This window comes from Amyelois transitella, chromosome 9 (genome assembly GCF_032362555.1).
Source record: "Amyelois transitella isolate CPQ chromosome 9, ilAmyTran1.1, whole genome shotgun sequence".
Taxonomy (NCBI): Eukaryota; Metazoa; Arthropoda; class Insecta; order Lepidoptera; family Pyralidae; genus Amyelois; species Amyelois transitella.
Window position 1 is genome coordinate 609,177 of NC_083512.1, and position 27,017 is coordinate 636,193.

The 27,017-nt window shown below is 34.3% G+C and overlaps 1 protein-coding gene and 1 long non-coding RNA gene across 2 annotated transcripts; both read right to left on the reverse strand.

Annotated features, from left to right (window-relative positions):
* Positions 1-9: 9 nt before the first annotated feature.
* Positions 10-19,898, reverse strand: LOC106130279 (lathosterol oxidase). The gene is made up of 7 exons (XM_013329092.2): positions 19,813-19,898; positions 11,382-11,590; positions 10,216-10,412; positions 5,078-5,326; positions 4,045-4,228; positions 3,216-3,388; positions 10-1,459 (listed from the first exon to the last, which is right to left on the reverse strand). The coding sequence occupies exons 2-7, from the start codon at positions 11,587-11,589 to the stop codon at positions 1,301-1,303; spliced, it is 1,170 nt and encodes a 389-aa protein (XP_013184546.1). The 5' UTR covers position 11,590; positions 19,813-19,898; the 3' UTR covers positions 10-1,300.
* On the reverse strand, positions 17,782-18,792 carry LOC106138234 (uncharacterized). The gene is made up of 2 exons (XR_009656992.1): positions 18,530-18,792; positions 17,782-18,257 (listed from the first exon to the last, which is right to left on the reverse strand). It is a non-coding gene; the product is annotated as an uncharacterized LOC106138234 (long non-coding RNA).
* Positions 19,899-27,017: the final 7,119 nt, after the last annotated feature.

The following is a 27,017-nucleotide window of genomic DNA, read 5'->3' on the forward strand; positions in this document are numbered from 1 at the left end:
AAGGGTTAATTTCAAGCTTAGAAAAATTTTAGTATTCCTTTGATGTTAGACATTTATTATTTGTTTATTTGTAAACTGTTTTATTGCACATAAAATTAAATAGTAAAAAAATACAAAACAATCATTGGAGTAAGAAGAATATATACAATGGCGGACTTATCCCAACTGGGATTTCTTCAAGTTTACCAAATTATTTTGTCGTAAACTTACATTGACATGAAAAATATAATAATATTTTAAATTTTACTTTACGATTTTATACTTTCGATGAAAATTATAGCTTAACGGTTTATCTATTAACACACTTACATGAGTAACTACACTATTACTAAAAAAGAGACTTATAAACCTGAGATTCTTCTTTAAGGCGATGGGCTGGCAACCTGTCACTATTTGTATCTCAAATCTATCATTAAGCCAAACAGTTGAACGTGGCCTATCAGTTTTTTAGAGACTGTTGTCTCTTTCTACCCAGCAAGAGATTTGGGCATGATTATATGTATGTATTAATAAAAAATATAAAGAACAAATCTGCTAGAACACTACCCAAGACTTGTGCAACACATTATTCACATGTTGTGTATATTATACATAGAATTATATTACTTAAGTTTATGGTACATTGAAGACCTATGTTACTTATTTTAATTCACGTAGAAAATTATAATTAAATATCATTGTTACAATACTAAAGGTTGTGTTTATTTATTATCAAAGAGTTCAAAGTATCATCATCATCGTATAATCACGTCTATAAACCTTGTGGGCTAGAGAGAGCAAGCAATTTTAAAAGGTTGACAGCCCACGTTCAGCTGTTTGGCTTAATGAAAGAATTGAGATTCATAGCATCACGTCTACATCCCTTGTGGGGTATACAGAGCCAGCAGTCTTAAAAGTCTGGCTGGCCACGTTAAGCCGTTTGGCCTATAGAATTGAGATTCAAATAGTGACAGGTTGCTAGCTCATCGTCTAAAAGAAGAATCCCAAGTTTATAGAGTTGAAAGAATGGAGCAAGAAATTTTTTTCAGGAATACCATTCAAACAATTTTCAGGCATTGAAAAATATACGTGAAATATTTTACATTAAATTCAATAAATAAAAAAAATATAGCATCTTAGCCAACCATCTACAGATTCTAAATAGTATAAAAGAGCCATAAGCTTTTAAAAGAAATTCTACTTATCTATGGTACAACCGATAAAATTTATACTAACCTACATATGTCTACTAATTTGTAGATGCCACAATAATCATATCATCCACATAGCTGACTAGTATAATAATTTTACAATCCACATCTTACTTTCCATCGTACTTCTCAATGTTTTTGACCAGATCCTGCAACTCGGGGTCACTTTCAACTAGAGCCTGTGCTTCGTTGGAGTCTAACGGCTTCGCTTCTCCATGGTAGGTGTTCTCGGTATACAGATGGTGTTGTTTTCTCACTGTACCGTGTAACTGAAATAGAAAGGAGACTGCGTCAGGCCAGACGTAAACGAAGTACACACACATGGTCACGTCTATATCCCTTGTGGGGTAGACAGAGCCAACAGTCTTGAAAAGACTGATCGGCCACGTTCAGCTACTTGACTTATTGATAGTTGCTAGCCCATCGCCTAAAAAAAGAATCCCAAGTTTGTAAGCATTAGTCGCCTTTTACGACATCAATGGGAAAGAGATGGAGTGGTCCTATTCTTTTTGTATTAGTGCCGGGAACCACACGAAGTACAGTGGTTCTTAATTATTTATTTTCCTATTTATTTATTTCTTCAAAGCTTATTACAGATATTGGTTCAAGGCAATAGAATTAGTCAATTTTAACATTACATATATAACAAACATCTTTTTTCTATTGACGTCCCGGCACCAATAGAAAAGAGAGTTGGACCACTCCATATCTTTCCCATGGATGTCGTGAAAGGCGACTTAGAGATATGCTTATAAACTTGGGATTCTTCTTTTGGGCGGCAGGCTATCAATCTGTCACTTTATATGAATTGAGATTCTATTAAAAAGCCAAACAGCTGAATGCTGTAGAAAGCCACAGCATTCAGCTGCTTGGCTGTCGCTCTGTCTACCCCGCAAATGATTAAGACGTGAATACATATATGTGTACGTATGACTTCTCGCTCACATTAGGAACAAATCCATGTTAAGTAATTTAATAAATTATCTTTATTTAAACTATAAGACTATCTGCGGATTGCTCTTCAAATTTCACTCCTCAATAATTAAATCCCTTAGATTCACCTCGGATATTGATTTACGTATCAGCTCCCCACGGCCAATATTAATTGCTAATCAAATTAGCTCTACTCCTGAACAACTTCCGTTCAGCGCGCGTCAAATTAAATCCAGTCCAAATTGGAATTCAACAGCGTTTGTAGAATCTGATATATCGTTGTTTAAATTAATTAGAACCGTTTAACTCTTAGTAGCTCTAAGAATTAAAGACGACTTAGTTAACGTTGTATTCTTGTTTGATCCTTCTACCTCCTGCCTTTAGTCCCGGTTGCATCCTCACCACTCCAGAGAGGAGCTCGGGGTGTGCCTTTGACCATGGATTCTGGATTGGCTGATTCAGGTATTTACACCTACTAAGCTTATTTTATGACTATTCTAGTTTGACGATTTAGCTAATTTAATGCCTTGCCTTGATCTCAAAATACTATATATAAAAAAATAACTATTGTGAACAGCAAAATTGGACTTATATATTCCTTATTTTGGCTGCATTCTTTTGACCCACTTCTGAATCGTGGTTTTAGACTGATATGACTGAAATATACGATACGTTTTCTTTTTAATATAACTCATTTGTATTTTAAAATTGTTAATATCATCTGAATCTTCAGACGAGTTCTTAATTTTATGATAATAAAGAAAAGCATACAACGATTATTATAACCAGTGATGATAATTATGAAAAACGCTTATTAAGTACGCTGCCTTTTGATTGACTGAAAGGAATCCCAATTAGGATTAAAGTCCAATGATAATTATGAGCAATAAATAAACAAACATATAAGTATCTTCAACCAACCTTATCCCACAAAGTCATTTTAAATCCAAAAACACATATTGAATCCAAAATTGTAGTAGTATCGTTGAGTTAGTATCTCGTAACACAAGTGACGAAGTTACTTCGAGGCTAACTCGATCTGTTTAATTTGTCCCGTATATTTATTTATTTATTATTTTATTTAAACAATACCTTATCCCACAATGTCATGTTGAATCCAAAATTGCAGTGGAAGAACTCGTGATGCTTATCATGGAACTCGGCATCAGGTTGCCAAGGCTGCCACCATTGAGCCTTGAAGTTGACTCCAGAATGGTCCAGAATCCCGTGGGTGTAATTGTAGATCGCTATCGCGTAGAATGCGACTGCAATTTAATAGACAAATAATTTTGACGTTATTCTTGAAATTGTGGAAAACTCCATTCCTTGTCAAGAATTTCTAAAAGGAATTTGTAGAATACGATTGCAATGGCGCTCTGAGCTGTATTTGGTTTGATTATTGCTCACAGGGAGATAAGATTTCTTCAAACTTACTAGTGAATAACTTAGTTTTCCAGTTATTAAAATTTCGAGTAACTTCTTTCTTTTGGTTGGAACTAAATGCTTACAAGTCCTTATCCGAAGGTAAATCTTTAAAGGTGTGAAATTTTTACTCTGTGACATCATTAAAAATTTCACAGACAGATTTACAGATTTGATTGCTAATCTTCATCACCGAGCTGTTCTGCAACCATTCATTCTAATAATCACATCTATATCCCTTGTAGGGTAGAGCCAGAAGTCTTGAAAGACTTATACGATAAAAGGCCACGTTTAGCTGTTTGACTTAATGATTGAATTGAGATTCAAATAGTGACAGGTTGCTAGCCCGTCGTAGCGTCGTCCTAAAAGAAGAATCCCAAGTTTACAATCCTATCCCTTAGTCGACTTTTACGACATTCATGGGAAAGGGATGAAAACAGTCCTATTCTTTAATATTGGTAATATTGGTGCCGAGAACCACACCATATACCATACTTACACCAATGTACAGGAATAGTGAAGAGCGGTAATGACAACGTCATCTGTATATGCAAGATTTCCACCGGGTGGATGGCGGCCACGGAAAACGCAGTTGGTTGCTTGTACTTGTGATGTAGTTTGTGGAAGTGCTTGTAGAGGAACGGCGTGTGATACATTCGGTGGAGAATGTAGGTGACATAATCCTGGAGGATAAAGAAATTGTTACACAGACGTATATACCCTCACGCAATTTCCATTGGGGAAGGATGAGATTAAGCAGTAGAATTGTTTTAGATTTCAATACACCTAAAGATTTTACTGAAGAAAGCGCAAGTAACCATTGAGTTGCCATAAATTATTGTATCATCTGTGCAAACGTTATCAGATGACCTTATCACCTGGTGACGAAAATTATAGAAGATAAGTATTTGGCCTTAACTGAACCAGTATTTAAGGGACTGCTTCTATTTCTGCTAAATTTCAACGATCAATGTAGGTATATCTAGATCAGCCTATTTCGTGAAAAGGATTAAATAAGCTTTAATCGTCTGTAACTCCATTTCTTTAGTCGTTTCTCAAATTAGTTCAACAGGCCTTATTATTTTAATGGTCACTGATAAATGGGTTCTACATTTTAATGTTATTTAATCCAGCGGTTACAAGAAATATCTTGAAAAAGGTAAATAATTACTTGTTAATAATTCTTAAATATTCTATTGGTGAGGTGTGGTTCCCGGCACCAATAGAAAAAACAAAAGGTCTACTCCATCTCTTTCCCATGGATGTTATAAAAGATAGGCTTATAAACTTGGAATTCTTTTTGTAGGCGATGGGCTAGCAACCTGTCACTAGTTGAATCTCAATTCTATCATTAAACCAAATATCTGAACGTGGCCATTCAGTCTTTTCAAGACTATTGGCTCTGTCTACCCCGCATGGGATATAGACTGAATCTCAATTGTATCATTAAACCAAATATCTGAACGTGGCCTATTGATCGAAACTGTTGGTCCGCCCCTTCTCTAAAATTATATCAATGCAGTAATGCTTACCATATAAATGAAGATAACAGGAAACTGCAAGAAGAACCACCACCATCCGAACTCATCGAACTGATAGTACACAGTCGAGGGGTTCCCATTGAAGATGTACGTAGCTAGGAACGCCGAGAAGGTCCCAGTAACGAACAGGGCTATAACACTCATCATTATCTCATGGCGTTCAAGGTCCGGCGGCAACCATTTGTTAGGCTGGATCTTCCATTCGTGAGCCAAATGTCTTTTGTTGACGTAGTAATAATACTGAAAGTATGTAAAATTGTGTAATTCTAGTTACTTTTAATTTAAAAAAAAAAGGAAAATATCTGTGGTAGCTCCAAACTCTTATGAAATATTAAGAACTATTAGTAAGAGAGTAGGTAAATTAAAATTTGGAGTTCGCTGTTTTATAAATTTTAAAGAAGAAAAAAGAAAAAAGAAAAAAAGTTGTATTTAAAAAACTCATCATAATTTCAACACCGCCTCTTACAGGCAAACCAAGAAAAACAATTGTTAAATAATAGTTCCAACCTTTTATGTTTGCTTCAAAGGGGAAAAGACGTGGTTATTATGCATGTTTGTATTTGGGAATAAATACTTACTGCTCGGTGATAAATTTATCAGAGCATGACTTAATTTATAAATAGCGTATTCTCTAAATGCTTATTAACTCGCTGTTTGTGAGCTACCTACAGAATGCTATTAGAAGCTGTCTAAAGTTATGCTTTGTAGGTAGAATACATTTAAGCGTCTATCAAGCTTCAACTATTAGGGAAAACTTTGAGAGTAGAATTGTTTGGAATTATTTACGTTCTGTATTTTCAAAGCAGAGCTATGTATCTAAGTGTATGCCGTGTGGTTTCCGTCACTTCAGAATAGAACCACTCCATATATCTCAAATGGATGACGTTAAAGGCGATTAAGGGATAGTCTTATATACTTGGGATTCCTCCTGTAAGCGATGGGCTAGCAACTTGTCACTATTTGAATCTGAATTCCGTCATCATTCTATACTGGTCTTTTTGAGACTGTCGGCTCTGTCTACCCCGCAAGGGATATAGACATGACTATATGTATGTATGTAGCTATGTATCTATATAGAATGCAATACCAGTATGTTATTTTTTTTATTACTGACTCCCTAAAAAATCAGATGAGACGAGATACAAAATCGTTTAGCAATTAATGATAAAAACACAAATTTGATTAAAAAAAAATGCTTACACGAATCAAATAAACTCGTGTATATTTTTTTTAAAGTATTAATAGATCAGCTTGAATAATAATTTATTCATCCAGCTTTAAATTATAAATTCAGAACGGAATGAAAACAAAAAAAAACTTTAAAGATAAAAAATTTTAACTACAAAACTATCATATTTTTGCCGGTTCGAGTTTTAAATCTAAATATAGAAACATAAAACTAAACCAAAAACTCATATTTCTAATAAACATGTGTAAGATAATAATAATAAATAAAAACATGTATAAGAAGAAATTATACCAATTTCAGTGCCGTGTGGTTCCAGGCACCAGTACAAAAAAGAATAGGATCACTCCATCTCTTTCCCATGGATGTCGTAAAAGGCAACTAAGGGATAAGCTTACAAACTTGGGATTCCTTTTTAGGCGATGGGCTAGCAACCTGTCACTATTTGAATCTCAATTCTATCTTTAAGCTAAATAGCTGAACGTGGCCATATGTATGTATTTATATGTAAGAAGAAATTACATATACCAATTTCAAAATTACATTTAGTACAAAAATAACAATAACTGAAACGCCGGCTTTCATCTAGTAAATACTTTGTGACATTAACTATAGTCGTTGCATTGCTAAGTGTTACAGCGTCACAGACTTAAATAATATAAATGCACTGGACCAAATATTCTGTTTAAAATGACAGTTACGAGTAGGTTCCCAATTTAAGCACCCTACCCCTAGGGTATACTGGTTACTAAAAATGCCATTTTTATACATATAATGACGTCTGTATCCCTTGTGAGGTAGACAGAGCCAATATTTTTGAAAATATTAATAGGACCTATTCAGCTGTACGGCTTAATTATAGAATTGACATTCAAATAGTGACAGGTTGCCAGCTCATCGCCTAAAAGACGAATCCCAAGTTTATAAACCCTTAGTCGTCTCTTACAACATCAATGGAAAATAGAAGGAGTGGTCCTATTCTTTATTGGTGCCGGGAACAACATGGCAAATGTTTATTAACTAGTCTAGGCAAATATTATACTAGTCATTGTACAGTATATACTGTAACATATTCGTATTTCAAAGAACACGAGGAATACGCTTCAAAGGATGCATATTCCTCTAGAAATGTCCAACCGGCGACATGTTGGATACATTGTAGATATGGTTTCGCTATCTTATATATAAAATTCTCGTGTCACAATGTTTGTCTCCGTACTCCTCCGAAACGGCTTGACCGATTCTCATGAAATTTTGTGAGCATATTGAGTAGGTTTGAGAATCGGCCAACATCTATTTTTTACACCCCTTAGTGACAAGGGTTGTCCACCTTTAACATTATTATTTAACTAGATATTACTTAAAAATTATTAATATGGCATAACAACTTTTGCCGGGACAGCTAGTTATATATATTTGTAGTAGAATAATTGGCCCTGGCATAATTTTAAAATGCCCATACTTTTTTATTATAATAGCTGAACGTGGCCATTCAGTCTTTTTAAGACTGTTGGCTCTGTCTACCCCGCAAGGGATATAGACGTGACCATATTTATGTATGTATGTACTTTTTTATGCAGATTGACGTGGCCTTACAGTCTTTTGCAGATTGTTGGCTCTGTCTTCTCTCTCTTTCTGTCTCGTGTCTGGAAAACTCGAGAGAATAGAGTAACCTTTCCTTAGTTGCTTTTTAAAATATCCATGAGAAAGAAATGGAGTGGTCATTTTCTTTTTTCTATTGGTACCGAGAACCACAAGGCTGCTATATTTACCACGCGAGCTCTTTATTAAACTGCAATGTCATTATTGTTTTTCTTGTATGTTGATAGCGAAAAAATCTTACTGATAACCTTTTAGTATTTACCTACATGATCGCAACTTTTTTGCATCTATAAAATATCTTTCAACAAAAGTTCAAATTAAAATTTTTTATTCATTATTATAGGACGCTTGATTTCGCTTAATAATTGTCAAATCTTTTGGTTTCACAACATTTGTTGACGTCAAATAAATTACTTAAAACTAAGTTTACTGCCGCTTCCAAGGCAATGGCGATAGCATAGGATTCTTCTTTTAGGCGATTGGCTAGCAACTTGCCAATGTTTGATTCTCAATTGTATCCTTAAGCCGGTGAACGTGGCCTATCAGTATGTTTAAAATCGTACTGCCTACCCCGCAAGGGATATACACGTAATTATATGTATTTATTTAAGAAGTCTCTTTTTTTATTATATTTTAAAGGCTTCAAATATCTTTGTTTGAATATTAATTTTTAATCTATTAATACGTTGAATTGTGAATAATGAGGCGATTTAACAGAGTTTGTGGATTTATATTATGTTCCCTACGAATATTGTGTTTGATAAATAAAAAAAATAAAACAATATATTAACATTATTATTTAACTAGATATTACTTAAAAATTATTAATATGGCATAACAACTTTTGCCGGGACAGCTAGTTATTTATATTTGTAGTAGAATAATTGGCCATTTTAAAATGCTCATACTTTTTTATTATAATAGCTGAACGTGGCCATTCAGTCTTTTTAAGACTGTTGGCTCTGTCTACCCCGCAAGGGATATAGACGTGACCATATTTATGTATGTATGTACTTTTTTATGCAGATTGACGTGGCCTTACAGTCTTTTGCAGATTGTTGGCTCTGTCTTCTCTCTCTTTCTGTCTCGTGTCTGGAAAACTCGAGAGAATAGAGTAACCTTTCCTTAGTTGCTTTTTAAAATATCCATGAGAAAGAAATGGAGTGGTCATTTTCTTTTTTCTATTGGTACCGGGAACCACAGGGCTGATTTATTTACCATGCGAGCTCTTTATTACACTGCAATGTCATTATTGTTTTTCTTGTATGTTGATAGCGAAAAAATCTTACTGATAACCTTTTAGTATTTACCTACATGATCGCAACTTTTATGCATTTATAAAATATCTTTAAAAAAAAATTCTAATTCAAAATTTTTATTCATTATTATAGGATGCTTCATATCGCTTAATAATTGTCATATCTTTTGGTATCACAACATTGGTTGACTTCAAATAAATTAATTAAAACTAAGTTTACTGCCGTTTCCAAGGCGTCAGTGCAGATGAAGCGGTAACAAACTGCACTGCAGCATAATGTGGACGAGAGATATATGTACATTGTTCAGATTAATTTATTTATACGAGATTTTTAATAATAAATAAAAAAAAATATTTTTCTTTTGATGGACAATGAACAGACTAAACGATAGAACGGATTTAACTTTAATTTTATACATCCGGGAAATAATTTTTGTGGTAGATATGAATTGTGGCCGTGGTAATTCCACGGCCACAATTCATATCTACTTTAAAAAATACATACTATAATTCATTTTTTATTTTATACCTACTAAGTTATGAAGCTGTTGGCTCTGTCTACCCCGCAAAGGACATAGACGTGACTTTATGTATATACTTTCCGTGCTTAAAAAAACAATAGAACCACTCCTCCGTATTCCCATGAATGTCGCAAAAGGCGACTAAGGGATAGACTTAGGATTCTTCTTTTAGGCGATTGGCTAGCAACTTGCCACTATTTGAATCTCAATTGTATCCTTAAGCCGCTGAACGTGGCCTATCAGCCTGTTTAAGACTGTAGGTTCTGTCTACCCCGCAAGGGATATAGACGTAATTATATGTATTTATTTAAGACCCCGCAAGGGATATAGACGTAATTATATGTATTTATTTAAGAAAAGTCTATTTTTTATTATATTTTAAAGGCTTCCAATATCTTTGTTTGAATATTAATTTTTAATCTATTAATACGTTGAATTGTGAATAATGAGGCGATTTCACAGAGTTTGCGGATTTATATTATGTTCCCTACGAATATTGTGTTTGATAAATAAAAAATAAAATATAAAAAAAACTTAAACATAATCAGCGAAATTTACTTACATGCAAAAATCCTCCAATCGAAAAGTAAATAATGTAAGAGACCAAATGAGCTCCAATGAACACAGTAAAGAAGTTCTCCATCTTCAGCTTCTCCAGTGTGAACAGCTGGTAAATATCTTCAGAGCTGGTGTTCCTCCCAGTCTGGGTATGTCCAGTCGCTTGTTTCAGTGCTGTCACTAATATTACCACCCATTCTCCTAAAAATTATTAACTAATCTATACTAATATTATAAAGCTGAAGAGTTTGTTAGTTTGAACGCGCTAATCTCAGGAACCACTGTTTCGAATTGAAAAATTCTTTTTGTGTTTAATAAACTATGTATTTATCGGGGAAGGCTTTAGGCTGTATAACGTCACGCTGCAACTATTAGGAGCGAAGATATAATGGAGAATGTTGAAAAAAATCGTGGAAAATTATGAAATTTTAAAAATTCATATCTTAATATGTAAAGTTAAAATTTATAACTATCAAAAATAACATACAAAAAATCATATTAGCTAGAATAATAGTTACTGACAGTGATTTAATAATAAGTTTATAATAACATAGCCATTTCGCACTAAGACATAATCAAATATAGCGGTCTTAGTTGTTAGTAACTTTAGCTGAACTTCGCAAAGTATTGGCAAACTGAGTTTAAGTGCGCTTAAGCATAAATCCCAAACTAATTTTGAAAATATTTTAACTACGGGCAAGGCTAATAAACTGTAGATTCTTCTTATAGGCTAGAATAGTTATTTTGGGCATCATTGAAACCCTCAAGGATGAATAATATTCCCCGTTTTTTTTTCCACATTTTCCCCTATTTCTTCGCTCCTAAAAGTGGCAGCGTGATGTTATATAGCTTTATATAGCCTGTTATAAAGCCTTCCTCAATAAATGTTCTATTCAACACAAAAATAATTTTTCAATTCGAACCAGTAGTTCCCGAGATTAGCGCGTTCAAACAAACAAACTTTTCAGCTTTATAATATTAGTACCTATAGGTGAGCTAGCAACCTTTACATTTGCCCGTCATTAAGCCTTACAGATGAAAGTGGCCGTTCAGTTTTTTTGAGACTGTTGGCTCTATCTACCTTGCAAGGGATGTAGATATGATTATATATATGTATGTGTGCTGGGATGTATAAAATCATTTAAAAAAGGAGAGGAAGTTTCAACTAACCTCTCAGAACAGACCCGAACGTAAAAACAGCGAGCGTTGCCACAAAAGTGCTGATAGATTCTGGTAGCTTTTCGAAGAATTTGTCCAGAGGGCCAGAATATCTTTCTATCCACTTCACACCTTCGATCAGGGGGTCGAAGTATTTTGGGGGCGTGACGTCATCAGTCTTGCCTTTATCTTTACGCCTTTGGTGTATTTGTGACGTCATCCTTAAAGTATAATGAGCAGAGATCGGAATAGGTAGATTGAATTGGAGTCAATGAACTGAAACGTATATATTAATATGGACATGCCTCCGGGATTGCGGGATTTGTAAATTATTAAGATTTTTTCCGGAATTTTTTACAAGTGGGGAAAAACAGCTGCCACTAATATATTGTTCATCAATATATTAGTGGCAGCTGTTTTCCCCCGACTTCGTTCATGTAAATTGTAGTTCTATGTTACCCGCGAACAATGTAGTTTACTGTAAGTGTTAGTACTGAAATGGAATCCCGGAAAAGAGGCTTATCCATGTTATGCTTTCTATGGTAATTCATGATGCAAGTACATTAAATCAATCTTCCTATTCCGATCTATGATAATGAGTAAATAAATAAATATCTTCTTTCTCCTGGCTTTAGTCCCGGTTGCATCCTCACTTTGGAGAGGAGTCCAGGGCATGGTTTTGACTATGGATCCTGGATTGGTGGAGACAGGCTTTAACACGAAGCGACTCCCGTCTGATCTCCGTAACCTTTGCAGGGAAATCTAACCCATATTGGATCGATCATGGTTACACATCCATTTGCCTGAATGTGCAGGTTTCTTCAAGATGTTTTCCCTCACCGTAAGAGCATCGGTTAGTATTTAAACTAATGTACATAACTTCAAATATAGTCGTTGGTACATGGCCGGGGTGGGAGTAAATAAATAAATATATACGGGACAAATAATACAGATTGAGTTATAGTATATATAGTTAGAGTTTCAAAAATCGTCCATTTTTGAAAATTATCGCTCACTATAAAAATAATGCCGTGCCGTGCCGTGCCAGTGCCGTGTGGTTCCCGGCACCAATTAAAAAAAGATGAGGACCACTCCATCTCGTTCCCATGGATGTCGTAAAAGGCGACTAAGGGATAGGCTTATAAACTTGGGATTCTTTTTTAGGCGATAGGCTACCAACCTGTCACTATTTGAATCTCAATTCCATCATAAAGCCAAACAGCTGAACGTGGCCTGTCAGTCTTTTCAAGACTGTTGGCTCTGTCTACCCCGCAAGGGATATAGACGTGATTATATGTATGTAGGTATGTATAAAAATAATTAACAACTTAGTTTTGGAACAAAGGGCATAACTATAATGAATGATCACATGTAAAGGTCAAGTTACAAGATAAAGTAAGTCTTGCCAAAATATACATGTAATACAATATAATTATCGCAGCTGATTACTTACGTCAATAAGCGATACCTTGTGTCCAATAATGCTTGTTGTATGTAAAAGTAGGCTAAAGTTGGTCTAACTGTTACTACATTTTACCCGGCAATTTTTTGTTTCAACCAATGAAGCTTTTTATAAGATCAATGATTGTATGTAGATTTATATAAATAAATTGAGAATTGGTTGGATTGTCACTACTTGAATCTCAATTCTATCATTAAGTACAGCTGAACGTGGCCTTTCAGTCTTTTCGGGAGTCTTTGAAGAGAAGAAAATGCTGCAGTGCAGTTTGTTACCGATTCTTTTGCACTGACGATTTGATAACGGCAGTAAACTTTTAAGAAATTTATTTGACGTCAACAAATGTTGTGAAACCAAAAGTATATGACAATTGTTTAGTGATATTGAAATGTCTGATTATCAACAAGAGTTTTGAATTTGAATTTTATTGAGACATATGTAGATATACATATGTATAGACTAGAGGCCGCCCGTGACTTCGTCCGCATGGAAATCAATCCCGCGGGAACTCTAACATCCTAACATACGGACTGACATGTTTTTTAACTAAGTCCTTTATTTAAATTAAAAAAAAAAAATCCTGACATACTCAAAAACTTTCGCATTTATAATATTAGTAGGATATAAATATTTATTGAATAATTTGGGCCTAGTTGGATTTCAAAGCACTACCCAAATTTCTCACAAAGTTCTCACAAAAGCATTTTATTTTAATTTTTCGCTAACGTCATAGTACAAAAGAGCCTATGCTCTGTCTTTCTCGTAAAGGATAAAGACGTGATTTATGTATAAAAGAAAGCTCGGTCAATGCGCTGGGTATGCACTTAATGTACCGAAGCTTTGATAAGTCAGTACATGTGCATGTAAGTCTATTTTTAAAGATACGGACTGTTGTTGACTCGAAGAATAAGCACTTTCACCAAGTTATTTTAAAAAAATATCTAAGACTAGCTGTGCCCGCGACTTCATCCGCGTGGAATAGTTATTTTGGGCATCATATTTATTTCTCGGTCAGGCGGTCACGCGTATTAGAAAGAACGCTGGTTCGCCGTATTAAATGTTTCGCTGCAAATTGCTTATAACGACTATATCTCAAAACCTATTCGTCTGATTTATATACTGTAAATGGCAATTTTAGTCTACATGAAAAGCCGAAAGTAATAAACATATTTATTTGGATAAGGATTAATACTGAATTAAAGAACATTGGTTTCAAAATAACTTATGTTTATAATGAAAAAATAATCTTAAAAATTGAACATAAAAGTGGTTATTGTAAGTAAACCTTAAGAGATAGATATATGCTCTCGCGGACTTTTTTGTGGCAAAAAATGAGTACTTCAAATCTTTAGTACCGTAAAATGGGGCTATTTGGTACAAGATTTGGTAAAAAACAATTTTTTTAACGACTTTATGTTTAAATAATCCTGTTTTGATGATTAATTTGGACAGATTTTGAAGTGGCGTTTCCGGAACTATTATTTTCAAACGTATATTGATTAAAATTCCGAAGATAGCCTGTTTTATAAGCGCTGTTCCAATTTTCGCAATTTTGGGGCTATCTGGAAATCGACACAAAATGTTTAATATTTCAGTAAAATGTAGGCCAGTTTTAATTTGAATCAGTTTGGCGATAATCAGAACATTGATAGTGTGTACCTGGCTATATGTCTATAGTGCTCTTGTTCAATTTTGTTGTAAAATCTTGCACTATAAAACTATAGTGCCACTATATTGGGGTTATTTGGAAGTACGATGATTAATCAGTTGGACTAAAGGAGAGAATGTAGGATATATTTGGAACAATTTAAGGGGAAGTCATTATTTAAATGAAATTGTTGAATGTACTTTAAGTATGTTTATTTAAATGAAAAATGTGATACAAAAAAGAAACATCAAATAAGAACACTGGAAGTTTACCATATTAATTAAGTAGGTAGGAACTTTAATAATAAAATTGACCCGGTTAATAACACTTAAACTTTCATAAGTATCAAATAACTGTACTTATTTATCTAATCAGTTCACTCATCATCATCAACAGTCTGAGCAATTTAAAAACAATTTAACTTTTACTATACTAGTAATAAGGCACGCATATTATTAAACAACGTGTAAAATAACTAAAATCACAGTCGCAAAAGGGCAACTCACCCAATTATTTCAAACAACTTAATTATACTATGGAACCAATGTTGAGAACTCAACAACAATCACTAAAATAAACATTACAAAAATAAACCAATTCTCAAAATTCCAAAATGTACATAAAAAAACAAATAAGAACATTGGAACTGGAAGTTTACCATATTAAAAATTCAGTAGGTAGGAATTCTGATAATAAAGTTAACCCAGGTAATATAATTAAAACTTTCAAAAATATGTATCAAATGTCTGTACTTATTTATCTAATCAGGTCTCTCGGTAACTATAATATGTATTAAAACAACAATATTTTCTAGACATCAGCGGTCTAATTCAAACATAAACAAATACTTAATCAACTATCAAAGTTCTCATCAAAGTTTGTAAGAAGGTGAATGTCATTGCGGTAGGTAAACATTTAACAAAAAATAAGGCACAATATTTGGCATTGATACTTCCTTAATTATAATCATAACATTAAATCAGTCTTAATCATAGTCAGTCTAAAGACTTCGAAAATAAAATTTAAAATACCATAAGTCAAAACAGTTAAACCTATTGTACGTTGTAATTACTCAAATCAATATCAAATATGATTTGTCCTCGCCGAGAGATGTTGGGCTCTGGTAATACTAGAACAATATCATCCAAATGTCTCATGGTACAAATGTCATCTACTGTAGGATAAGTAAACACCGATCCTCTATTAAATTTTGATTCCTTTACTTTTCTCACAAATTTGACATCAGGAATGTTGTTTTTTATTAATATTATCTTTCCTACGAAATGTTTAACGCTCTTTTTTGTAGCAAATTTTGCTAAAATCCAGGAATCAATTTTTAATGTATTATTATCCTCTGTAAAAAATTCAATTTCAGAAAAGCCAAAGGGAATTGATGGTTCTATATTTTCTTGTTCTTCTTCGTAAAATTCCGTGATTAAATCATCCATTGTTTCATATTCTGAATCATCAGAATCAGCCATACACATTATAATCTCAGATGAGCTGGAATCACTACTAGATCTCCTCCATTTTTGTTTTCGAGAAATGTGTTTCTGCGTCCTTTTTTTCACTTTAGTAGCTGTCTCACTTTTTATTTTTTTCTTAGGTTTCACATTATCTATTATTTCTTTTAATTCTTTACTTTCTTGTGTAATTTCTTCTACGACTTTTCTTTTTTCAGTTACTTGTTCTTTATTTTCTATATTTAATTTCATATTTAAAGCAAACTGCGTAATTTCAACATTTTCTTTTTGTAGTATAGCGTTTATTTTCTTACGATTACGAATATTTTGGGAAGATCCTGCTTCAAAAATAACTTCTGATGTAATTATAGGTTTAGATCTAGTAGTGGGTCTGCTATTTAGTAGGCATTCTGGTAATTCACCTATAAATGGCACGTTAGCTTCATAGTTTTTGGTTTCGTACAAATTTTGAATAAATGATCTTTGTCCGGATAGTTCATTGTTTTGAATTAAGTGAGTATTGACCCATCTGATACATAAATTTTTGAGGCTTTCGGGATTTTGGAGAGATGACTGTAATAATGAACCAGAGTTAACTAATGTATCATTTAGAGCTGTTTCTGTTACATTCTCACTTTGTTGCTTCTTATTAATCAATATTTTACAAGGTTTTGTTTTTTTACCGATCCCTTTTCCCATGCCCTTGTAGGATGTTAGTTTTGACTTAGGCATAAGAACAGACGCAATTTGATCATCGGAATTATCACTATCATGATTTTTATTGCTCCTTATTTGATGTAGTCCAGAAGGACCTGGAACTGAATCAATAAATGGGTCTGATAGGATGTTTGAAGTAGACTTCTTTAATTCTTTTCTTTTTCCGGACACCTTTAATCTTGCACTTGTTTTTGACTGATTTTGTACTAAATCGTCGGAAGATACGCTCTTTCCCGGTTCAACCACAAATCTCTTTTTCCGTCTCATTCCCGTCGGCTCATCGGGACATCGCAATTCCATCAACATATCCTTTATAACTGAAGTACTACTTGTCTCTATTTCTTCCTCGGACCTTGGAACATGAGATTGGGGTAATCGAGATTTGGGACGATTAAGATCAACAGGGTAAAGTCCGGATTTATTAAAACCTGCTATTAAATTTCTGGATTCGGCATCATTTTCGATTAATTTATTTTTAAGTTTTTTCAACAATTTAGGAAATGCACTCTTAATTAAGGTTTTGTGATGTCTTCCCTCGGTAATTTTCCATTTGGTAAGAATATCTCTCCAGTATACCTTCAAAGGAGCAAAAAACGCGACGTCCAGAGGTTGTAATAAATGTGTTGTTTTAGGTGGCAGACATACAAATGCAATATTCAATGTCTCACAAGTTTTTATTACACTTTCCGAAAAGTGTGATGATAAATTATCACCTATCAACACCTTCCGTCCAGGCTTATTACGAAAATAGGGAACTATAATGGTATGAAACCAATCTTCGAAGCAGGTTGAATCAAACCATCCGCTCTTGGAACGATTATATCTCGTCCCTTCTGGTCCTCCCTCCATCCACGCATCCCAAAGATTTTCCGATTTGTAGACAACGTAAATAGGTAAGAGATGTCCTGATGCAGTGCCCGAAAACATGAGCGAAATTGCCGTTTTCGAGCTATTTATGATCCGCTCTGGATACTTGCATCCTCTTTTATAAATATATTTTTTATTGCCGGGATCATCTGTTAAATTCGTTTCATCATAGTTAATGATGTGCGCTGCAGGAACACCTTCAACCGTATTAACATAATTCTCAAAAAAGGCATCAATATCATCTGACCTAAATCTGGCTCGGTCACTGGAAATATGTGCAGATTTACGGTTTGAAATTTGTAATCTATGTCTTTGAAGAAAGTTTCTGGCCCAATCATAACCTGGCATATTATCTTTTAGATTATACACATTTTTTCCAAGTCTGTCGAGATATTTCTTGGCAAATACACGAAGATCTGTGGTATCAAACGGAAACCCCCATTCCCCTACTATTAAAACAAATTTAATGAAGACTTTCTCTTCTTCAGGCGTAAATAATGTTGGATGGCCTGCTGTCTCTTGCGTACAGTTAATATTTCTTGTCTTTCTACTTAAGGTACTCTTTGGCACACCAAAAGTGTCTGCGGCATCGGTAAGACTCATTCTTCCTTCTTTTACACTCTCTATTGCTACTTGTAAATTTTCCGCTGAGTAATTTTGGTAAGGTAAAAAAGATTTGCCATTTCTGGAATTTGTATACTTCCTAGTATATGTACGCACCATGATCAATTGCACTGGAACAAAACAGAAGAACTTCGCCTTAATTACTCGAAAGTTACGTTTGGGGCTATTTGGCACATCACCTTAAATCGTATACAAATCTGTCATCGGACATAGAGGGGGCTATTTGGAATTATGTTTTAAATAGCCCCAAAACTGTACCAAAAAGCCCCGTTTGATAAATCAAAACAAATATGGCGAATCAACGTAGTTAGAAAAAGCCTATAGAATCCATTAAAATCACAAGGAAACATAAGATATAATACAAATATCATGTTCAACTTACCTCAAAAAATAACTAGTTACCAAATAAAAGTATGAGAGCCATAAATTAAGCAATATTTTTAATATTTTTTGCAAGCCCCTTTTGCAGCACACACATGTCATTTCTAACCTCAAAATTTCATTGCGTGGTGACAGCTTTAGAGTGAGTGTTGCCAGACGAAAACAAAATATCCAATTAGTAGAAAAATAAAATGTTATGAGGTTCCAAATATTTTATTTTTATAATTTCAATTAGCCCCATGAATTTTAAATAGCCCCGTTTTACGGTACATTGTTTTACTATATCTTTGTTGGTTTGCGCAGCGTTTGCGTGGAAAGCTCGCAGATGGCCGACTCATTCAACTTTCACCTGCATTGTTGACGTTTCCCGTAGGAAATCCGGGATAAAATGTAGCCTATAGCCTTCCTCGATAAATAGACTATCTAACAGTGAAAGAATTATTTAAATCGGTTCAGTAGTTTCTGAGATTAGCGCGTTTAAACAAACAAACAAACAAACAAAACAAACTCTTCAGCTTTATAATATTAGTATAGAAAAGTATAGATGATAAGTTTGTAAATATGTGTGTGGGTTTGTTACTGTTACCCGCAAAAACTACTGAATAGATTTTCAAAGAAAAGGTTTTTTATTTGCTTAACATGCTTATAATTACATACATACAAATAAAGGGAATGTTGTGATGTGAAAGAAGATGTAGTTACAGGAATAGATAAGGGTATGTTAAGATGGTTCAGTCATGTGGAGAGGATGAATGAAAACAGGTTGACTAAGCAGATATACAAGGAGAGTGTGGAGGGAAAGGTTGGAGCAGGAAGACCTAGACGAACGTATCTTGATCAAATTAAGGACGTCCTGGTAAAGGGTCAGGTTAAAAGTACCCGAAACCGCTGAGCTTGCATGAAGAGAGTTATGAATGTGGATGAAGCGAAGGAAGTATGCAGAGATCGTGGCAAGTGGCCTAGTATGTTTATGTATTTTTTAAGCGATTTACCTAAATAGATCCGATTTTTGTGCGATTTATTAATTTATTAATATCAGAAGAGTTAAGTATATAATTATTTAGGGATCTAAAAAGATCTTCTTGTTTTAAACAAATAACTTATTGGAATTTTTACAAGATATTTGATAGCATTGACTGACTTTTCGGAACAGAATAATGACAAGAAAAAAGATATTTAGTAAAAAAAAATGTTTGTAAAAAGTCAAAGAATGCCTTTATGAAATCCTTTCTCGTTTCAAACTCATTTGTTAGGTACATATTATTTTTACAATATATTAATTACCTTATTACACACACGCCTCACTCCGCACGATATCAGCACAATCTTATAAAAACCGACTCGTGACAGACCAACAAACAAGATTGAAATAATTGTAATAATTAGCAACGCGAAAAAAAGAAAATGTCATGCCTGAAACGGTTTCAAGAAATGTTGGTTCCGTATCTGAGGTGAATAATTAAATAATATTTTTTTTTAAATAAATTCATACGTATAGTCACCTCTAAGTAGCTTTGTGTTAAATGTACATACATACTACATTAAATCACGTCTATATCACTTGCGAGGTAGAAAGAACTAACAGTTTTGAAAATACTGAAAGGCCCGATTAGCTGTTTGGCTTCATGACGAAATTGACATTAAAATAGTGACAGATTGCCAGCCCATCGTCTACAAGAGGATTCCCAAGTTTATAAATCTGTCCATTAGTCGCCTTTTAAGACATCTACGGATATATATGTAGTAGTTTTATTCTAAAATGCCGAAAACCATACGGATATAAACTACTCTGTTTATATAAACCGGTAACTTAATTTTAATAAACAACCCAGGAAACTATATATAACTATTCTTACCTCTTAACTTGGGTACACATATAAGTAAATTTATAGTTTAAATTTATAGCAAAATATAGTTCCTGCCCCCACGACCTAGCACGCGCGACGCCGTTTGTATAGCGCGAAAATATATCGCTGTTCCGCTTTTTATTATGACGTAAAACGGGACGGCGATAGTTTACGGGGGCTTAATTTAGGTTTTGTAAAAAGTCAAAAAAAAGTGTTTAAAATGAAGTTAAGATCAGCGCACTTCTCCCATGATTTGGCGAGGATTTTCCGGATGGTTAGTAAAGACATGGACGGTGGTGTGATAGTTTCTGAGTTTTGAAACCAATATATCTGAAATTCATCGAATTTCAAAGTATAGCATGAAAGTAATATAACGGAACCCCAAAAAAAACTGATAATGTTTATAATAAAAATGATAACACTGTAACTGACTACAGTGGAATACATTAAAGTGAAAAATATATTTACACACTATAAAAAATGTATAATGATTATTTTTGGTGGTTGTTTCACGTCATTTATTGTGTTACAGCCAATAATAGTCTCTAGGCTCAAAATCCTATGTTTATATACACAGGCAGGTTGCAAGCTTGCCTAAAATTTAAATCTCAAGATTTAAGTCTTTTTCTTGACAGACATTTACAAAAAAATTATGATAGGTACCTAGTTAAGGTTGTAGCGCGTTTGCCGCCCAACCGTGGTGTTAATTCCAAAGAAAAATAAAGAGATACATTTATCACACATTGAAATCATCACGACCGAAATTATAGTTTTAGTAGGTTTTTTTAGGTTTATTATTTATGAAGAGGGAAAAACAATCACATAATTTTATTGGAAAAAAATATATAATAATAATAATAAAAAGCCTTTTTTCCGAACTTTTGACATTTTTACATAATTAAAACAAGGTAATTAAAACTAAAGTCTACATTTAACTACAAAAGGTCCCTCAGTTCGGTGTGCCTTATGGCAAAGGCCTCCTCCAACTCTTTCCACTGCTTTCTGTCTGCCGCCACTGGAAAATAATATATACATACGTACTTACAAAAGAAATATAAAAGATTTATAACAATCATCAAAACTAAACTATGTTATACTTGTAAATTGTTGAAAGCGCCATCTTTACTTATTTTCAAACAACACCAACTTTTAAACGCATGCTAACTATTGAAAAGCATTTAGGTATTTGTTAATAATCTTAACATATATACATAGATGTCAGTGCAACAATTAATTTACGTAGTAGACTTAACTTATGTTTTAAATAACTTAGTCTTTTATAATTAAAAATAAGGAAGAACTAACCTAATCATTTTGTTAATATTTATATTTTATTCCCATTTTTTAGTTGTGTTACCTCCACCTAAACAGTTTTAGAAATAATGCACAGTGCCATCTGTGAACACCATTTTGTACTACATAGAAGTTGTAACTGAGACAGATGCATGTTTAATTGTTTAGTTTACTTCCATACCATTACTTATATATTAAGTTAGATGGCGCTTATTTTATTTTTGTTTTGCAATATTTCGTGTTTTTAGCAAACCCGTTTAACAAGAAGACATTTTCTCAGAGGAACAATAAAAATTACAATTTATAAGGAGCCTATATCGACGAGCTTTCTTGAAAACATTGATGACTTTCAAGAATTCTGCCTACCCCTCTGGAAAAAATCGTGATGTGTGCGTATAAATAAATATAAGTACAGGGGATTAATCATACTGCTTGGGCTACCCCAACGTAAATTCAAGGCTTATGTTATAGGATAATCTACGATAGTCACTTTATTTTATACTACAGATATATTTCTATATAATTGGGTACATACTATTAAATTTACAAAGATATCATCACCACATCTCATCTCAATGAAGGCTAACATTAATGCCTCCCGCGGTGGTCCTTTTACTCCCCAAATTATGGGCGCAGTGAGTTATAGGGCAACAAATTTTATGTTACGGCGGCTAGGGTTGCCACTTGATAATATATTTATGTTTATTTTACGGGGAAATAAGTTGTTCACAGATGGAGATTAAAAATTACGTGCGACTTACGACTTACAAACATATTTTGTTACTCCTAAAGTTTTTAAGTTGTACCTACATAGGTATAATCACGTCTATATCCCTAGTGAGGTAGACAGAGCCAACAGTATTGAAGAGACTGATTGGCCACGTTCAGCTGTTTGGGGTAATGTTAGAATTCAGATTCTAATTGTGACAGATGACACTCCTTGTCTTTCCCATGGATGTCTTAAAAGGCGACTAAGGAATATGCTTTTATGCAATTCTATCATTAAGCCAAACAACTGAACGTGGCCTTCCAGTCTTGATGACTGTAGGCTCTGTCTATCCCGCGGGGTGATTATATGTTATGTTATATTAGAAATATTATTTGAATCAGAATCCCGATGACCCCGTTAAATTATCGATAAACAAACAGACAACCCTACATACATACATATATTATGGTCACGTCTATATCCCTTGCGGGGTAGACAGAGCCAACAGTCTTGAAAAGACTGAATGGCCACGTTCAACTATTTGGCTTAATGATATAATTAAGATTCAAATAGTGACATGTTGCTAACCCAACGCTTAAAAAAGAATCCTAAGTTTGTAAGCCTGTCCCTTAGTCGCCTTTTACGACATCCACGGGAAAGAGATGGAGTGGTCCTATTCTTTATTTGTATTGGTGCCGGGAACCACACGGCACAGACAACCCTAATCGTCACAATAGCCATTGATTTGGTAACTGAGTAATGGCGGCCCTTGTAACTCGCTATTTGCAGTTGATTTTGCGCTAAATTACAACTCTGGACGCATAATGGATGCATTATTTTGTGAAGCTATTGAAAACTGAAAGATATTGCTTAAGTCTTAAAAGTCATCTTCATCTGTGTGGTGTAGTGGTGAAGTTGTTGCTTAGGATAGGTCTGGTTCGATTCTTGGCCGATTAAAGATACCTAGTATTTTATTATTTAAATTTCATATTAATCAATTTATCATCATAATTCTAATTGTTCATTGTAGTTGACGTTATTGAAGAAAATGATGCAGTGCAATTTATTCCGGCTTTTTCTGCACTGACTTTTGGAAGCGGCAGTAAATTTAGTTTTAAGTAATTTATTCGACGTCAACCAATGTTGTGAAACCAAAAGATATGACAATTTTTAAGTGATGTTTAAATGCCCCTTGTTAAGATATAAATAAAATTCAATTTTAATTTGAATATTGTCTCTAAGAATCTAAGGTAGTTATTTCTTGGTGTGATAACAACAAAAACAGCTTAACTTTAGTGAATTATTATTTTTTCCTCGATGTACATAAATATATAAATAAAATATAATTAATAAATAAAAAAGCATTTAATTAGAAATAAATAAATAAATATAAACGGGACAAATTACACAAATAGAGTTAGCCTCGAAGTAAGTTCGAGACTTGTGTTACGAGATACTCACTCAACGATACTATATTTTATAATAATAATTAAGCATATTTTTATTTATGTGGTACATAATAAAAAATTGCTCCTGTAATGGTGCCAATAACTTTGTCTGCATTATGGGCATTTTCGTCAGCAGAGACTTTGAAAGATAATCAAATGCAAGGTGTTCTACAAAACGTAATAGTTCAGTTTTAACCAACCCGTAACCAAAAAAAAGAATTGATTAAATTTAAGCCTCCTGTGAGAATCTAACATCATGATTTGCATTAATTATTTACATAGAGTAAAGGTAAGGTTTCTAGTCTATACATTGCGCATACACGTTATGAATTCCTAAATAGCGTTCTAAAAATATAATAAGGATAATTTACACCGAGTTATTAAGATATAGTTAAATATTATAAACGATATTTATGCACACGCAATACCGCTCCAAAATTCATCTCTCCTCTCATAGGTCTACTGGAAGAGATTTCTTTTGAAATAAGTAGCACTTTGGTTCTAGAAAATTAAATGCTCCTGTATATAATTTTGTGAACATAAATAAATAAATAAAATATAGATTTTTTGCTTCGCTTTGGAACCAGTCTGTTTCTTATTGCAAAAAATTGGAATTTGAGTTTAAATTAAGATACATACAAACATATAGTCGCGTCTATATCTCTTGCAGAGTACACAGAGCCAACAGTCTTTAAAAGACTGATAGGCCACGTTCAGCTGTTTGGATTAATGATAGAATTGAGATTCAAATAGTAACAGGTTGCTAGTCTGTCGCCTAAAAGATAATCCCAAGTTTTTAAGCCTATCCCTTAGTCACCTTCTACAACACCCACGGGAAAAGAGATGGAGTGGTCCTATTATTTTTTCTCTTAGCGCCGGGAACCACACGGCCAATACGGTAAAAGAAGATGTACCAGCTTAAGAAACTCTTCCAGTTTTAGTCGCCTAAGTACTCACCAAAAGTGCTTTATATTCCATAGATGCGCACTCTAGCTAAAATATTTTTTATTCTATTCCACCACTGTGCACTCTATCCATCATACAAAACAGTAGGTCGCCAAATAAAAAGCCCTTTAGGCGTAGTAACCAAAAGGCTGGTAAGTAATCGGTTAGTTTCGAATCGCTTCATCATTGTGCGGTGCATTGAGGTTCACATTTGGATATAATAACGCGGTAATAAGGTTCGAATCCCGCAGGCTAGCGTCGCGGGGGTCCATGAATAATGAACAAAGATTGGTATTTAATTTAGAAGCGGCACATTGCGTTAATATTTCTAATCATGGATCTGAAGATGGTCTTGGTTTGTCGACGGCCTAGCGATAATACGTTTGTCTGTGACACCGGATGTTCCGAGTTCGAATCCCGGTCAGGGCATGATGAGAAACGTAAGTACTTTCTCTGATTGGCTAGCAACCTGTCACTATTTGAATCTCAATTCTGTCATTTAAAGTATCCTATCAGCCTTTTCAAGACTACATACATATAATCACGTCTATATCCCTTGCGGGGAAGACAGAGCCAACAGTCTTGTAAAGATTGATAGGCCACGTTCAGCTATTTGGCTTTAACATAGAATTGAGATTCAAATAGTGACAAGTTGCTAGCACATCGCCTAAAAAAAGTATCCCAAGTTTATAAGCCTACCCCATAGTCGACTTTTACGACATCAATGAGAGAGAGATGGAGTGGTCCTTTTTCCATTGGTGCCGGGAACCACACGGCACTGCCTGCTTTTCTTGTTGGCTCTGACTACCCCGCAAGGGATTTTGACGTGATTATATGTATGTTTGTATGTGATCCCTTCTATCGTTTAACTTATCTATGCCAGCACGGTATCCCGCAAGGCTGTCTACAGGGGGTCAAAATAATCCGACCGCTTCTGAAATTGATACATTATTCACTGCAGCGGTACATCGTCGCCGGCGCAGGATTAATATGAATTGTGTCTAACACGAAGCTGTGATTGTTATTGGGTATTATAAATTGGAAGCTAGGCGGGTGGTTGTAGGGGTTTTCTTTTTATAAATAACCTGCGTTAAAAAGTAGCTTTATTATACATACATAGTTTCGTCTATATCGATTGCGGGGTTGACAGAGACAGTCTTGAAAGGCTGATAGGCCACGTTCAGCTGTTCGGCTTGATGATAGAATGAAAATGGGAAATATAGATACAAAAATAAACATTTCACACGGACAAAGATAGAAGCGTATCTAGTTAATGAAACTAAACCCCTTTCTCGACCGCAAAACATCTACAACGTAGACAAATTACATAGTAAATAAGTTGTTCTATTTCCTAACACAAATACACACATACAAATCAAAAACAGAGCTAAAATAAACAACGCTAGAACCTCACCGAATAAAACGAGACCATCAAAATGGCAGAAGAGAATGGCTGAAACACGAGAGGAGCATTCCAACACGCTGCGGAGCAATACTTCTTCTTTATGACGCGGGTTAACGGGCCGGGTCATCCCTTAGATTCTTTTTATTGCCGCCCTTGTAAATCATTGCGTAATGCCTCACTGCATTATCCGGGAAACTTCATTATGGCCGGTTTAATGGTTTGAAGGAACGATAAAATCTAGCGGCTGTGGCTTGGACGGCGTCACGGATAGGACGACCACAGTTTCGGGTGTTTTGGGACATACATATATATATACATGTGGTCACGTCTATATACCTTGTGGGGTAAGAGTCAACAGTCTTGAAAAGACTGATAGGCCACGTTCAGCTGTTTGGCTTAATGATAGAATTGAGATTCAAATAGTGACAGGTTGCTAGCCTGTCGCCTTAAAAAAGAATCTCAATTTTGTAAGCCTAACCCTTAGTCACTTTTTACGCCATCCATAGGAAGAAGATGGAGTGGCCCAATTCTTTTTTGTATTGGTGCCGGGAACCACACGGCACTGTTTTGGGACGTCTTTTGTTCTTATAATATTCTACTATTTTATTCCGTGCGTTTTAATCCAAAATTCTCAAAATGCAATTATCGAGTTTCGATAGGAAACTTTCCAGAATATCTTCATTTTTTTCAAGTTTTTCTTTGCTTAACAATTAAAATTCCCCCTCAACACAGCCGAAGTATCCACCCCAGTAATGAATGTGATACATCACGTGCAATTTGTTGCGATAGGAGATAGCGGGCCAGCGGAGAATTGTGCTTTATAGGCAATAAAATCGCGCCAC